General features: G+C 35.4%; 1 protein-coding gene across 2 annotated transcripts in view; it reads right to left on the bottom strand.

Annotated features, from left to right (window-relative positions):
• Window positions 1-4,898: 4,898 nt before the first annotated feature.
• The window catches only part of NEGR1 (neuronal growth regulator 1), a 979,779-nt gene continuing 968,594 nt past the window's right edge, over window positions 4,899-16,083 (bottom strand). For both annotated transcript variants that reach the window (XM_053693351.1, XM_053693352.1), the window contains one exon: window positions 4,899-6,257. In XM_053693351.1, coding sequence (XP_053549326.1) covers window positions 6,133-6,257 — 125 coding nt within the window. In that variant the 3' untranslated portion in view covers window positions 4,899-6,132. The remainder of the gene's footprint in view (window positions 6,258-16,083) is intronic.

Below are 16,083 nucleotides of genomic sequence, written 5' to 3'. Positions count from 1 at the left end.
CCTTCAGAGGGAGTTCCCCATTACTCCAATTATATACATGCTGCCAAAAATTCATAAGGACATGAGATGCCCCCCTAGGAGACCTATAGTCTCTGCTAGAGGATCACTTCTACAACCTCTTGCTGAATTTGTAGATCACTGGCTTCAGACCATGGTTAAGCGCATGAGGTCATATATGCAGGACTCAACCACATTCATCCAAAGTATCAACCAGTTGGTGAATATCAATGAGACTGACCTCCTAGTCACCATGGATGTCTCAAGCATGGAGCAGGTATCATGGCGGTTGCCAATTGCTTGAGACGCATGCCGTATATCGGCCCACCTGAATATGTCTTGATTGAACTGCTGACAATCTGTTTGGAAAGAAATTTCTTCCATTTTGAAAACAAATTTTATCTACAAATTGCCGGTACAGTGATGGGGTCGAATGTGGCCCCATCGCTAGCTAATTTATATATGGCTGAGTATGAAACCTCTGTAATTAATGTATACAAAATGTCGTCCATCAAATTCTATTGTAGATACATAGATGATGTGTTTCTGATCTGGCAAGGTGATGTGAGTTCTTTTGAGAAATGGATTCACACATTGAATACCCTTGAAAGAACCATCAGATTTCAACATGTTGTAAATACTGATACTGTGGATTACCTGGACGTGAGAGTGTTCAAAAACAATGGGGTACTAGGTACCACTCTGTTCAGGAAAAGTACGATTCTACACTCAAACAGCTGTCACAAACCGGCCTTGATCTGGAATATACCGAAGGCTCAATTCCAAAGAGTGAAGAGGAACAATACTGATCCGGAGAGGTGCAAAGTGCAACTAACAGAGATGATTGAAAGATTTACCCAACGTGGATACAAGAGAAAACATCTCCTGACTATGTGTGAACAGGTAACTCACAAGGAGACAAGGATCGATAAGGGTAAAGCAGACACCACCCCTCAACTTACATTTGTTACAGCCTACACTCCGGACCAACATCAAGTCACGAGAGCAATTAAGGAAGAGTGCAAGCTAATTCAAGTGGACACCTCATTGCCATTTATGAAGTGGGGGGCACCCCATCTGGTGTACCGGAGGGGTAGAAGTTTGAGGGATACCCTTATGAGGACTGATCTAACATCAGTGACCGACAAACAGATGTGGCTTAAAAAGAAAATAGGTTGCTTTAAATGCACAAGTTGTATGACATGCAACAGCATGCACACAGGGAATACGTTTCAACACCCAGAGAAGAAGATGAAGTACAAGATCCATTTCTTCCTCACTTGCACAACACCATTCATCATCTATCTCCTCAATTGCCCCTGTGGGCTGTTCTATACTGGGAAAACCATTGATGATGCCAGAACTTGAATGGCTAACCACCGGTCCAGCATAAGAACTGCTCTCAAAAGTGGGAAATCGGACCAACCGGGGGCTCGACATTTCTTAGAAAAAGGCCATACAGTTAAGGATTTAAGATTCTGGATAATCAATCATGTGCCGGCTCTGAGAAGAGGAGGCAACAGAGTGAAGATATTATTGCAGAAGGAGGCCAGATGGATACAGGAGTTGGGAACTTTGACACCTAGGGGCCTGAATGTACATACTGGCTGGCAGGCCTTCCTCTGAGAAATTAGCTATCCCTGTAATAGGAACATATAAGAGAGTCCTCCTCCATATTCGTTAAATGAGAGTACATTATTACATGATTATAATGTTACGACACCGTTGGTTCCCATTAAGGTGGTTCCCAGTGGATTGTATATTATGTATTAGGCTAGGATAGGAATATTAGCTTTTAATTCAGAGATTCGTCTACTGTTTTTAATTAATGTTTCTTTATATGTTTGTTTTTATCACATTCATTCTTGTGTTATTTGCACATTGTGTTCGTGATTCCACAACACTGGTCCCATGCTGGGTAATAAACTAGTCCCTGTTCTTTTGGTTGTGGTGATGAATGGACCATTGGTGGCTATCCATTACTATGTAGAGTTAATATTTCCAAGTTGTTCACTATGGGATGATTGTTGATATGTCTCTTAGGTGTAAACTGAGTAGCATAAAGGTGTTTATTTATAGCAGAATGCCTCCCATCTGGGGGTGATATGATACTTGATAGTGACGTAGACCTGTGTTAAGATCTTTATCAACTACCCCACAGCTTGATTCTGGTTTAGGAGAGCAGTGACTTTTTGAGGTTGTAATATTGGAGATTTTGTGTGTTGAATTTCCTATGAGGTATCTAATAGTCCTTTGGTATAATGGACGGTGGTCTATGATTTTGATTTAGACCCTAACTTTGACTTGTGTTCAGATATTCTGAAGGCATGCCTGGAGTTCTGGTATGTTGGACATCAGGCACTCTTACATTGGGTATATCCCAATGGAAAATATTGGCTCCTGGATTACGCATATAGGTCTGTAGGTCATTTTAACAAGGGGGGGGCTCATGTGATCTGAGCCCTGCTAAACTTGTGGGACTTCTTGGTATGGTATGATGTTCAAGAGTTGGGATGTTTTATTATGCTTTTGGAACAGGTTTGGGTTGGCACAATGTTGTCCCTTGACTCTGGCACATCGAGTAGTACATAGGGGTCTGAGTGTATGATAGAGACTATGAACGGTGCATAAATGTATTACTATTTAATGATGCTCATTATGGATTCTGAATATTAAGGTGAGGTGGGGGTTGATAGGAGGATTCCCAACAATTCCGATAAGAAAATAGGGAATGGCTTGGCATACTTGGGGTATATACCCAGGTTCTGAACACATATGGTAATGAGATGCAGGTGGATAATACGTTGAGTTTTTGGACAGGCTATCTCTCAGATTATCAGATTTCGTGTTGGTCTTACTAACTGGATGGTGCGTGTGCCTGATGATGCTTATACACATATATCACAGTGCATAGGTTTGGCATTTGTATTACTGTTATAGTTTACGTGATCGTTAGGTTGGGTCACATATCGCTGGTGCTTCTTGTTGTTTCTGTTTTGACAGGCATGCATAAATGTATTACTATTTGATGATGCTCATAATGGAGCCTGAATATTAAGGTGAGGTGTGGGTTCTTTTTAAACATGAGATGGGAGGAATCCCGACGATTCCTATAAGAATTTAGGGGTTGGCTTGGCACACTTACTTTGGGTATATAACCAGATTCTGAACACATATGGCAATGAGATGCAGGTGGATAATACGCTGAGTTTTTTGACAGGCTATCTCTCGGATTATCAGGTTTCGTGTTGGTCTTACTAACTGGATGGTGCATGTGCCTGATGATGCTTATACATATATATCACAGTGCATAGGTTTGGGATTTATATTACTGTTATAGTTACGTGATCGTTAGTTTGGGTCACATATCGCTGGCACTTCTTGTTGTTGTTTCTGTTTTGACAGACTTGATACGAACAGGGGGGTGAGTGATGTCATGGTCACGCCCTTTTTGGTTCCCAGCCTATTGGAGAGTGAGAGTGTCTCTGGCTGTCCTATGAGAGCTTGTATGTATTTGTGTTTGTATGTGTATATATGTTTGCAAATACATACTGTATGTACACATATAAATACATAAATATATGCACATACTGTACATATTTAGAATATGTATTTTTGATGTGTTTTGTGACACTTCTTTGGGGCTCCAAAACTCATATTGGAGCTTCATAAATGGAGCTCTATAGGTAAGCAGTTTATCTTTTAAAGCTAATTATAATGAAACCAATGTATACTAACAAATTTCGTTCTCTTTAAATTAGTTTGGGCTTTCGTTCAGATATAAAAAATTTAAAAGCATAGCGAATATCCATATTTTTGTTACCAATATGCATCCATAACGAAACAAATGCACAATATTCTTTACTAGAACCTAAAAGATTAATTTGCTTTTGCCATACAGCAAAATAACTACATGCATCTGTCTATTCAACAATTTGCTTAGTGTTTGTATCTCTGCTATATAGATTTTAACATATATAAGAAACATCTGTCAAGTTGAAGAATTTGTTCATATGAAGCGTACATTATGTCACACTCACAATGTATCTGCTGTATCAGAGGCAAACATTCTAATGAGGGACTAAACCTCACATGTTTGTGTGTGGAATCCAATTACATTAAACACAAATTTAAAAATAAAATGTTTAATCAAGGAAAATAAAACAACATTGGGATATACAGTCATTATTATTTTTTCCTGTTTTTGCTATAAAGTTACCTGTGACAACGGTGTTTCACTTCTTCAAGAGAGGCCACACATACTAATATACGTAAGGTGGAAATTAAATAGCCTTGGAATATTCTACAAAGTGATTACTTATGTTAGAGTGCAATTTCTTTTTTTTTTGTCCCTAATAGCCTTGGCAAAGAACATGAATTCCAGTGGTGTATTGCTGAATTGCTTTATAAATAAGTTTACAAATTAAATTATGTTAAAGGGATACTCTAGTTAAAATTAAGCTTTCATGGTTCAGATACAGCATGCAATTTTAAGCAACTTTCTAATTTACTCCTATTATCAATTTTTCATCATTTTCTTGGTATCTTTATTTGAATGGAAGCTTAGGAGCCAGCCCATTTTTTGGTTCAGCACCTGGGTAGCACTTGCTGATTGGTGGCTACATTTAGAAGAAAAAATGATAATAGGAGTAAATTAGAAAGTTGCTTAAAATTGCCTGCTCTATCTGAATCATGAAAGTTTAATTTTGACTAGTCTATTCCTTTAAATCATTTAACATTTGTTTTGAATACAATGCTTGTGTGCTGCAGTCATTAATAGTTGATACACACTATATAAGGGTATGTGTGTATATATATATATATATATATATATATATACATATAAAAAAATAATGCATGATTCACGTAACTTAGATCACCAACACATTAAAACACATAACTGATTTTACCAGGGTTTTATTTTCCGCTGAGTAGACCCATTTCCAAATATATCCACTTTTTTTCTCAACTATTTTAGCTAGTTTCACAAATTCAGTACAAAATCAAGTGCAAAACAATACAGATTTTATGGAGTATTGGATGATAAAATGAATTTTCACATTCTCATTTGCACAACATTTTTTTTTAAAGATTTTTTTTTTAAATAATACTTTGAAAAGAAAATAGCTCTGAAATCACAAACACATATGAGACTTGTGCTATAATTAGGGATCTGCAAAATATATGAAGTAGATGCCAGTTGCCAAGTGTAAGCAATAGACACTATTGCGCTCTCAACTTGGGTTATGTTAAGTGCCAACAAAAGAATGTTACATTATAGAATCTGCAGACTTGTATTCTCTGCATGGGATAAGGTACAATGATTATAAACAATAAGGTATGGATATGTTCATTAGCATACATAAAATTCTTTCACACTTGGTTGATTACATGATATGAACTCCTAAAAATATGCTCTGTACATTTAATATTTTTTATAGGCTGACCCCTTAAGCTAGGAAATTCCCTTCTGATTAAAAAAAATAATAATAAAAAAAGGTTTATGAAGGCACACCCATGCGAAACATACAAGTATAAATTTAAACTGCACCATGCAGTTTTTTTTTGTTATAATACTGATTTGTTTGATATCCAAATATTAAACTTGCAGTAGATCTAGCTAAATGTAACAGGAATAATCTTTTGAAGGCAATCATTTTTTTTGTAATAAAAATGGAAAAAATCTTTGATACACATGAGTTCAAAATCTTATTTCCAAAAAATGGCAACAGAACACGTGCCTTAGAGCTTCAAAGCGTATTATCTTGTGACCGCAATATTTATTTATTTGTAAACTGCAGTCTGCGCCTAGGGTCTCTGACTATAACTGAATGGTTTTGAAAATTGGTAGATTATAAACATGAAATCACAATTAATATCCTCTAAAATTAATTTCAGAGCTTTCACGTTTTAAGAAGAAAAAAGGACAATGTGAACTGCTTCACAACGTAATGCAGCTAATCAAAAAGGGGAAAATCAAGGTATTTACATAGTGAGCAATTCTACAGAAGCCGTACGTTTCCAAGTATGTACTGTTCATTATATCTCACACTGCTTCAAACAAAATGTACCAGATTGCATCCTGTCATCAGCACTTTTATAGAAATCTGTAAAGCATTTTATGGTTCTTTATATTTATTGTACAATGACGTTCTTCAGGTAAATTGTGCTGATGAAAGAAGACAGAGTCAACACAAGGTACCAACACGAAAAAAGGATTTCAGCACTTCCAGTTATTCCATATTGGGCTGTACTTGGAGCTGTAGAAATAAACAAAAATAAAGTATATTAATATCTAGCAACACAAGAATGTTTTACTTGTACAGATTTTCATTTTTATATCTAATTAACCAAATAAATTATTGTATGACCACACTTGTATTCTTTAAAAACACCCTAATGTCAAGCACTTAAAGTGATTGTGAAGTTTAATGATTTAAAGCCCATTATTTAAAAAATAATCTTAAAAACATGTGCACTTTAAGTCATTAAACATTACAACGACTCTTCTTTTTTAAATACTTACCATTTTGTTAAAGTAAACATACAGCTGATCCATCGCCCACATATCCTTCTGCATTTAGCATATAAATGACGAATCCGGCATTCTCCAATTGTCGCATGCTCCACGAGCTGGGCGTCAAAGGTGGCACGCAATGATTGGAGGAAGCCAGATTCATCATCAATATGCTCAGAAGGAGACGCGTGCGGAGGATCGGCGGTTTGTTTACCGTAACAAAATGCTAAGTATGTAGAAAAAGAAGCGTCTTTGTAAAGTTTAATGAATTAAAGTGCCCATGTTTTTAAGATCATATTTAGATACATTTTACAAGCCTAACACCTAACATCAGACTCCAGATTTGCAACATTTTACAAGCCTCACACCTACTATCAGACTCCAGATTTGCAAGCACTAGCCCTCCAATCCCTTCCCACCACCCCCACCCTATTGTTTACCTTAATATATACACACACCTTTTAACAGTAATTATGTGCAGCTGTCACTAATAATCCAGGATAGAGAAACCACTTCAGACTCACAGCCTTTGAACTGACATTTTACCACATTCTTTTAAACGTTTCCAAACCTCACTTGCTCAGTCACCACACACTCCCCCCCCCCATGTCATCACTCACTCTCAGTTCACTTTGCCTTATATTAGACATATTTCCTTTCTCCCTTACCTTCTGTGACCATTCCCTCTCCTTTAGATTGTAAGCTTGAGAGCCTCTCTACCTGTAGGCCAATTTGTGTTTAAAGTGAACTTCTACTGATGTGCTCAAGGGCAGGGCATTCCTCTCCTTTTGTATAAATGAATTATTGCACCTACAACTGTTATTTACCCCTACTGTACTTGTTTGTGTATTACTGTAATGTTTTTTTATTCTTTGTATAGCGCTGCATAATCTGCTGGCGCTTTATAACTAAATGATAATAATAATACTGGGTTTTAATTCATTAAACGTTACAATCACTTTAAATAAACTGGCCAAACTTCAATTTAATAAAACCTAACTATCAAAAAGCTTGCCTTAATATGACAAACTTCCCTAAATGCCTAAGTCACCTTTCAAAGACCATAGACTGTGAAAAAAGCACTTACCTGAATTAAAACTTCTTGTGAGACAAATTTGTAAGTGCTGAATGCACCTCTGGTACTTTCAACTGTTCCCCAAAATCATGCAGCCTTGAATTTCTCTAGTATCAGCTCTGAATTGTAATAAAGCGTGCTTATGAGCTGATACAAGAATAATGCATGACTGGGAGACAATGGAAAGGCCCAGAGACAGTTATACCTTTGATACCTCCATCCTCTGCAAGCAATTTTTTTTTAATGCTTCACAACTAAAGGTCTTTAAAATGGTCCCTAGGTATAATAAATGTTTTCATGATGGTTTAAAAGAATAGAAAAAAACACAAAAATTAACTCATCTATATTACAATTCTTTCTTTCTCTTTTTCATTTGTTAGAGCTTAAAGATCTTTTCTTTCTTTCTCATTCTCTTTGTCGTTTTAAATAAGCCACTTTTTATAAGATTATTTATTTCGTTCTTATGTTTACAACAAATATAAATAACAATACATCTATAAAATAGCAGCATTACTTAGCAGTGTAACAAATGCCAATAGTAAATTAAAATAAAATGACTAATAGAATACGAAGTGAAATCGTATTAGTGCAGACAGCATAGAGCATTGTACGAATATAGTAAAAATAATTCAATAAAACGTCTACAAGTTAATACATTTGTAATTGCTATTGGCAGCAATGAGTAATACAAATATACAGTATGTCAAAAACATAACATTGGAGACATTAAAGAGCCATAATACCCAAATGTTTAAACACTTGAAAGTGATGCAGCATAGCTGTAAAAAGCTGACTAGAAAATATCACCTGAACATCTCTATGTAAAAAAGAAAGATATTTGATCTCAAAAGTTCCTCAGTAGCCACCTCCCATTGTAAAGGATTTCTAAGCAGCATTTTAGTGTGTCTGTCCTAGGACAGCTTAGGGGATGAGCCTGTTGAACTCTCATATTATTTCACCAATCAGGTAAAGGAAGTTTACTATGAAATCTCATGAGAGTTAAGTCAAATCTCATGAGATCACAGTAAGAGTTCATGACCTCAGCACTGCTGATGCTGATTGGCTGCTGTTCATTACTTCATTTTTTTTTTTTTTTTACCTGCAGCTGGGAGCAGGTGAGTTATAACTTTTTACACAGAACTTACTCTGCTGAGCTGAGGAAATTGTGAGGTAAAATATCTTCCTTTTTTACATAGAGATGCTCAGGTGATATTTTCCTGTCAGCTTTTTACAGTTATACTGCATCAGTTTCAAGTGATTTAGCATATGAGTATTATGTCCCTTTAATTATTGGAACTTTTATATCTAAGATTCCAATGTATGTATTCCTCAGATTTTTGGTAATTTTTATAGTATCTGATACAATTTCAATGCTTCCTCAATGGCACAAATTCAATTATGGACAAGATTCTCAGAAGCTTCCAAAATTTGGAAAACACTGTCTTCACTTGCAGAAGTCATAAGTGGGCATTATGGGAGGTTTTGGCAAATTTGGTCAAACAAACAACACCATTTTTATTTGAGTCCTACATTCTGCTTAGTGAATATACCATTTGTTCTGCAAAAATATTTTATTGGTAAACAAACCTTTTAGAATGCTATCCCTATCTGTAAGTCTCCTGAACATTTACAGTAAGAGCCACTTAAACTAATTTCAACATTAAAAAGCAGGATATAGATAGGGAATAATAAAACATGGCATGGATTACCCGAAGAAAAAATAAAACAAAAATTATGTTTAGTTTCCCTCCATTGATAAACTGTTGTGAACACTGATTATTAGGAGAACTTATAAAGACGTTTTCTTTTTTCTTTACATCATACTAATTGTACTAAAAATTGCACTAATAGTTAAACATACTGTAAGGAATTGGAAAGTTTTCCTGATTCCGTACACAAATAATTAATCAAGCAGTTAATACATTATTAGTTCATTAAAGTTTTCTTTTAGAGGTAAAATTAAAGGGCCATAATACCCAAATGTTTAAACACTTTAAAGTGATGCAGCATAACTGTAAAAAGCTGACTAAAAAATATCACCTGAACATCTCTATGTAAAAAAGAAAGATATTTTACCTCAAACGTTCCTCAGTAGCCACATCCCATTGTAAAGGATTTCTAAGCAGCAAATCAGTATGTCTGTCCCGGGACAGCTGAAAGGATGAGTCTTGTGCACTCATGTTATTTCCCTATTCAGTGTAACAATGAAATCTCATGAGAGTTAAGTGAAATCTCATGAGATCACAGTAAAAGAGTTCATAACCTCAGCACTGCTGATGCTGATTGGCTGCTGTTCATTTCTTTATTTGTTTTACCTGCAGCTGGGCTGCAGCTGAGTATAACTTTTTACACAGAACTTACTCTGCTGAGCTAAGGAGATTGTGAGGTAAAACATCTTCCTTTTTTAAATAGAGATGCTCAGGTGATATTTTCCTGTCAGCTTTTTACAATTATACTGCATCAGTTTCAAGTGATTAAGCATATGAGTATTATGTCCCTTTAATATTGCGGCAAGAAAATACAGCTTGTTTGGCTTTCCTGCTCCGCGTGCGACATAAACAGAAATAGGCTCACAGTATTGAGTAGCACTAAGAGAAACCAACTTTATTATGACAAATGAACGTATATTTGTCAAAACACTGTGCAGGAAAGATGGCTACTTCACTGCTTGTTTAAAAAGACACTAAAGTCAAAACTGAACATTTAATATTCAGATAGAGCATCAGTTTTAAGTGACTTTCAAATGTAATTGCATTATCACATTGTGCAGTCTTTTTATATGTACACTTTCTTAGGCAACAGCTACTGCTGAGCATGTGCAAAACTTTACAGTGTATACAGAAACAATTCTGGGATTGGCTGATGGGTGTCACATGATACAGGGGGCATGGCAATTTGAAGAAAATTTTGAAATTTATCAGAAAAAAAAATCTACTGCTCATTTAAAATTCATACTAAGTGGAATGTCATTGTATTTTTATTATGCACTTGGTGATTTTTCAAGTGTACTATACTTAATGGTCCTTTAATATACTGTTCATTGTGTTTAAAACAATTTGGTGGTTCTATTGATGTCTAGTGGTGTGTTTCTAGAGAGAGAAAAAGTGGGGTAGTAGCTGTGGGCTCTCTCTCTCTGATACTTAACAGAACTGAGAGCAAATTGAAAAGAAGATTGAGATAGTCTAAATGCAGCTTGATAAAACCTGAATAGTGACTAACTGAACACAGAAACCTGCCAGATTTATTAGCAGTGCTGCTTCCAAGCAGAACAATAATTGAACAAGCAGATGTTGAGAGGAGGCTTTGCTGAAACATCTTTCACAAAGTGTTTGTCACCTGATTAGATGGAGATGGAGTTCCTTCTGTGATTACAGTGATCTATCTCCCTGACAGTGTATGCATCTTTAGCAACTAATGAACCACTAAGAATTGAAGCTAAGCATTGCTTATACTTTGTTTTAATATAAGTTTTTAATAAAAAGTGATCTGATTGCACACGATTCCTACAACCTCCTTTGTGTCAGTACTAACAGGTCCCCTTGGCAATCTCCCTGGCCAAAAACCTACAAATGTTTATTGACTGATTGGTGCTTCCTATTAATACTCATTGGCTACTAGCCACAATGGGCATTCATATTTATCGGACAATGAACTTTAGTATTAAAAAACCATGCTACCAATAAATATTAGTAGGACGTAGAGGTGTGCAAGGGTGAAAGATTTGGTTCAGTCGAAACTTTCATAACAAATATTAAACAAATATTATATTTTGAATATTTGTTGCCATTGCTATTCAAAATTTGTTTGGTTTTAAACTAAACAAATACTAAATATTTGGGGAATATTTACATTTGTTTTCATTAAACAAATGTATATGTTCATTTGCTACACAAGAAAAAGTTCACCTGTTATGTTAAATATTAAATATATATATATTTTTACACACATGTGCATGTTTGTGTGTGTCTCTACGCATGCGTATTTTCAGTGGTTCCCCAAACCTTTTCCACACAATTAATGGGACATTAAACTAAAAACAAAATTGCATAATCCAAAAAACTTCCAATGCACATTCATTATTTATTTTCCTGTAAATTAACTCTAAATATTAAATCCTGAATATCTGTGAATAATGATCACAAAAGAGGATGCCTCCTAGTGTAGTACTGCAAGTAGAACTGACAATAACATATCTTGTGATAGAAATATACTCACAAAATGAGTTGAACTTTATGGAAGCCTGAGCTTTATTGGACCACTCCCTGGCACACTTGAGCCTCCACATCCTCTTGAAGATCAGTTCGCTGGGAAACTGTGAGATCTCAGCTTGCATCACTTAGCACATTGGGTGCTGCTCATTTTGTGAGTATATTTCTATCACAAGATATGTTATTGTTGGTTCTACTTGCAGTACCACACTAGGAGGTGCCCTCTTTTGTGATCTTCATTCACAGATATTCAGGATTTGCTGTTCTTTATGAAGAAGAGCTGCCGTGATTACAGATATTAACCCACGTTTGGAGTATAATCCCATCATCACAGAAGACCACATTGGGATATTTCCAACTCATACATTGATACCTATTAAGGACTCAGATGAGACTTTCTATCAATTGTCTATTGTACATTGGTTACACGGATTATTTCTGTTGGATTTGTGTGAATCTGTAGATATTAACATCATACTTACTATCACATTTGTTTGTACACATTTCACCAGTAGATTTGTTCCGTTGAGCACCCCCTAGAGTTGGACACGCAAGTGTCATCAACAGGTTTTTTGTAACTCTAAATATTAGCAGCTGGAGTGAATTCCACAAAATGTAGAACACTGGCATTTCTACATATTGCATGTGATTGGCTAATATGTACATGAACTCATTTGAATCTGTGCATAATTGGTCACAACAAAGGAAGGAAGTAAAATAACATTTCACGGTGTGTATCCCAGGCCCTACAAAATAATGCATATTTTACTAACAAAATAGCAGCTTTAAATGCCCTTATAATATTTGTTTTGCATGCAGATATTTGTAAAGCTGTAAATAATTTTTGATTAATTAATGAAACATGTAATTGAATGTCCTTTTAAAGGGACACTGAACATCTTGAGATTTTTTTTTTATATAAAAGTCTTTAGTTATGCATAATGAAACAACTCTGCAATATACTTTCATTATGTATTTTGCCTTCTGTTCATGTATTGTAGCTCTGAAAACTGAGGTTTTCTATTTTTGAGACTATAGGCTAACCCTGCCACATATATTTTCCTAATTGGCTTTTAACACATAACAACTGTAAAACAATGTTCTTTATGCTAACTTCATAACAGTGGCTATTCTTGTTGGCTGCAGACTAAAGCCCAGATTCACTTCTCCAAATAAGGCAAATGGTGGTTGGCTGTTAGAAAAAAAAATAAAAAAAGGAATTGCAGTAAAAAGTATGTTAATTTGTTTTAAAAATGTTTAGATTTTGCTGATATATTATTCTACATCAACAGACCAGAGATGTCTTGTAATAAAATGGTGTTTACTATCCCTCTACATTTGCTGTCAGTTTACAATGTAATGAGAACTACCCCTGATCGTTTTCATTACACAAGATGACAATCTATCTTTCTCTGTTTTGCTGCTGTAAGCGTTTAACACAAGAATTTTCCTAACATATATTCTAGTGTCATTCACTTTAGCTGACAATTGGTGTCCTTTGTTTTCTCATTTAATTCTATAACTGCACAGTGGGCCACTTTATTTTGTGTATTTCAATTATGATAACCTAAATGGAAAGATTTAGAGAAAAATAAAATACGATACAGAAATAAAAAAAATCCTTTAGCAGTTTCTATAAACTCAAAGTGACAAAAATAATCCCTTTATTACCCATTCCCCAGTTTTGCATAACCAACACAGTTATATAAATACACTTTTTATTTCTGTGATTATCTTGTATCTAAGCCTCTGCAGACTGCCACCTTATCTCAGTTCTTTTGACAGACTTGCATTTTAGCCAATCAGTGCTGACTACTAGGTAACTCCACATGCGTAAGCACAGTGTTATTTATATATGACACACATGAACTAACACCCTCTAGTGGTGAAAAACTGTCAAAATGCATTCAGATAAGAGGCGGCCTTTTAGGACTAAGAAATTAGCATATGAACCTCCTAGGTTTAGCTTTCAACTAAGAATACCAAGAGAGCAAAGCAAAATTGGTGATAAAAGTAAATTGGAAAGTTGTTTAAAATCACATTCTGCATCTGAATCATGACAGTTTATTTTGGACTAGGCTTTCCCTATAACTTTCATTTCAGGCTCGCTTGAAAAGATGGACCATCCACTGCTTGATAAATGTAGCCCTATATCTCAATCATAACCTATTCAGCTTTTCCTCTGTAATGAACAACTTCCAGCATTTTAGATTCTCAAGCAGATTTAAAGGGAGATAGGCTTAAAGAACATTGTATTAAAAATGTAAAGAATCAATATTAAAGAGCAACGTTTTAACATTGTGCAGTATAAGTAATATAATTTCTGCTCATAAAGTGCTTCATATGAATGCTCATTATACTTAACATCCAATAACCATGAGTAGAATGAGTTTATTAACCAAAAATGTATAAAAAGTACTAATGGACATATTACCCGGAATACCTAATAGCCTATAAGCATTTGTAGGATACTGCTGTATTAGATTTAATTCTATTAAAACAATTTTTTCCTTACTTTTTTCCCCCAGAAAAAATAATCAACGTTTTAATGCAGCGCTTTTATATAGATTTCTTTATTCCCTACTCCACCATTTTTATTGTTTGAAAATATAGATAATCCCTTTATTACCCATTTCCTAGTTCTGCATAGCCAACAGTTATATTAATACACTTTTTACCTCTGTGATGAAATTGTATCTAAGCCTCTGCAGACTGCCCCCTTATTTCAGTTCTTTTAACAGACTTGCATTTTAGCCAATCAGTGTTAAATCATAAATAACTGCACAGGAGTTAGTAAAATGGTATCTATAGGACACACATGAACTAGCGCTGTCTAGCTGGGGAAAAGGTTTAAGCATTTTAAGGGCTTAGCAATTAGCATATGAGCCTACCTAGGTTGAGCTTTCAACAAAGAATACCAAGAAAACAAACAAATTTGATGATAAAAGTAAATTGGAAAGTTGCTTAAAATTGCATGCCCTATGTGAATCATAAAAGCTTAGTTTTGACTAGACTGTCCCTTTAATTTACAAATAGGGCAGGGCTTTAACTATGTGCAGGGGTTGAGCACATATAATTGCAGTGTAGATGGTGTGCAATGTTTTGCACTAAAATGTCCCTTCAATAGGACACATTTTTTGCTTGTTTGAATGTCTGTGAAATCTCCAGCAAAAAGAAAAAAAAATGCAAAAGAAAAGCCATTTTTTGGGGTTCTTTATATAATCCAATGTTAAAGGGACTGTCAACAACAGAATTTGTGTTGTTTAAAAAGACAGATAATCCCTTTATTACCCATTCCCAAATTTTGCATAACCAACAGTTATATTAATACACTTTTTACCTCTGTGATTACCTTGAATCTAAGGCTCTGCAAATTGCCCCCTTATTTCAGTTATTAGTTGTTTAACCCCTTCGCTACCAGGAAAAACTTGCCCAAAGTAACTGAGAATTTTTAGCATTTTTTGCTATCACTCGGTTTAAACAGAAATAGCTTTTGCTTCTTATCAGCCACCCTCACCCTCTCCCCTCTAAGATTATTTTTTTTTGTAGCAAAGGGTCCCCCCTCAAGTGTGTGTACCATAGTGTAGGGCCCCATCCCTTCCTCTCCCCGACCTCACATTTTTATGTATCATAGGGAAAGCCGCCCTCCCTTCCCCCTTCACCACTGGTCTGATCCACCCCTCTTCCTACTTCTTTCCCACTGTTCCCACTTGGTACCAACAATGATCATTCCAGAGCGTGACAAAAATAGTGTCAATGTCTGTAACGATCAGTGATCTGCCTTCATATGGTAAAGGAACACAATCAATGCTCCCTTACCATATGAAGATGAAGCTTCTGCCCCCAGCTGCAGTCTCCGCTGTCTAAGTTGCAAGCAGGGACGGCAGCATGCGCCACAGTGTTGGATGTAGATACTACGTCAAGACAGTATGCTGGGAAAAGTACTGTGTAATGTAGTGCCTACATCCAATTGGTGCAAGGGGTTAAATATTGAAAAAAAATGAAATGATGGGTGTTGCCATGTTGTAATCTAGATTTCTATTCCTTACAATGCTTAGCGTTGACAGTTATAAATAGGTCACAAGAGTGTGCAACCTATGACTGTTTGGAAAGCTCACAATTTTTAGAACTACATTACAGGAAAACTAAAAAATAAATGTATATTGCATTTTTCTTCATATAATTAAACTGCTGTGCACAACTACAATAGCGCAGCCACTACTTACCATTTTATTGATTCTCTTCCAATGCCCTGAAGATCTCTTCAAAGTTTTTCTTTTACTTTT

This window comes from Bombina bombina, chromosome 10 (assembly GCF_027579735.1).
Source record: "Bombina bombina isolate aBomBom1 chromosome 10, aBomBom1.pri, whole genome shotgun sequence".
Taxonomy (NCBI): domain Eukaryota; kingdom Metazoa; phylum Chordata; class Amphibia; order Anura; family Bombinatoridae; genus Bombina; species Bombina bombina.
Note: the sequence above shows the minus strand (reverse complement) of the source record. Positions and strands in the feature narration are given on the sequence as shown.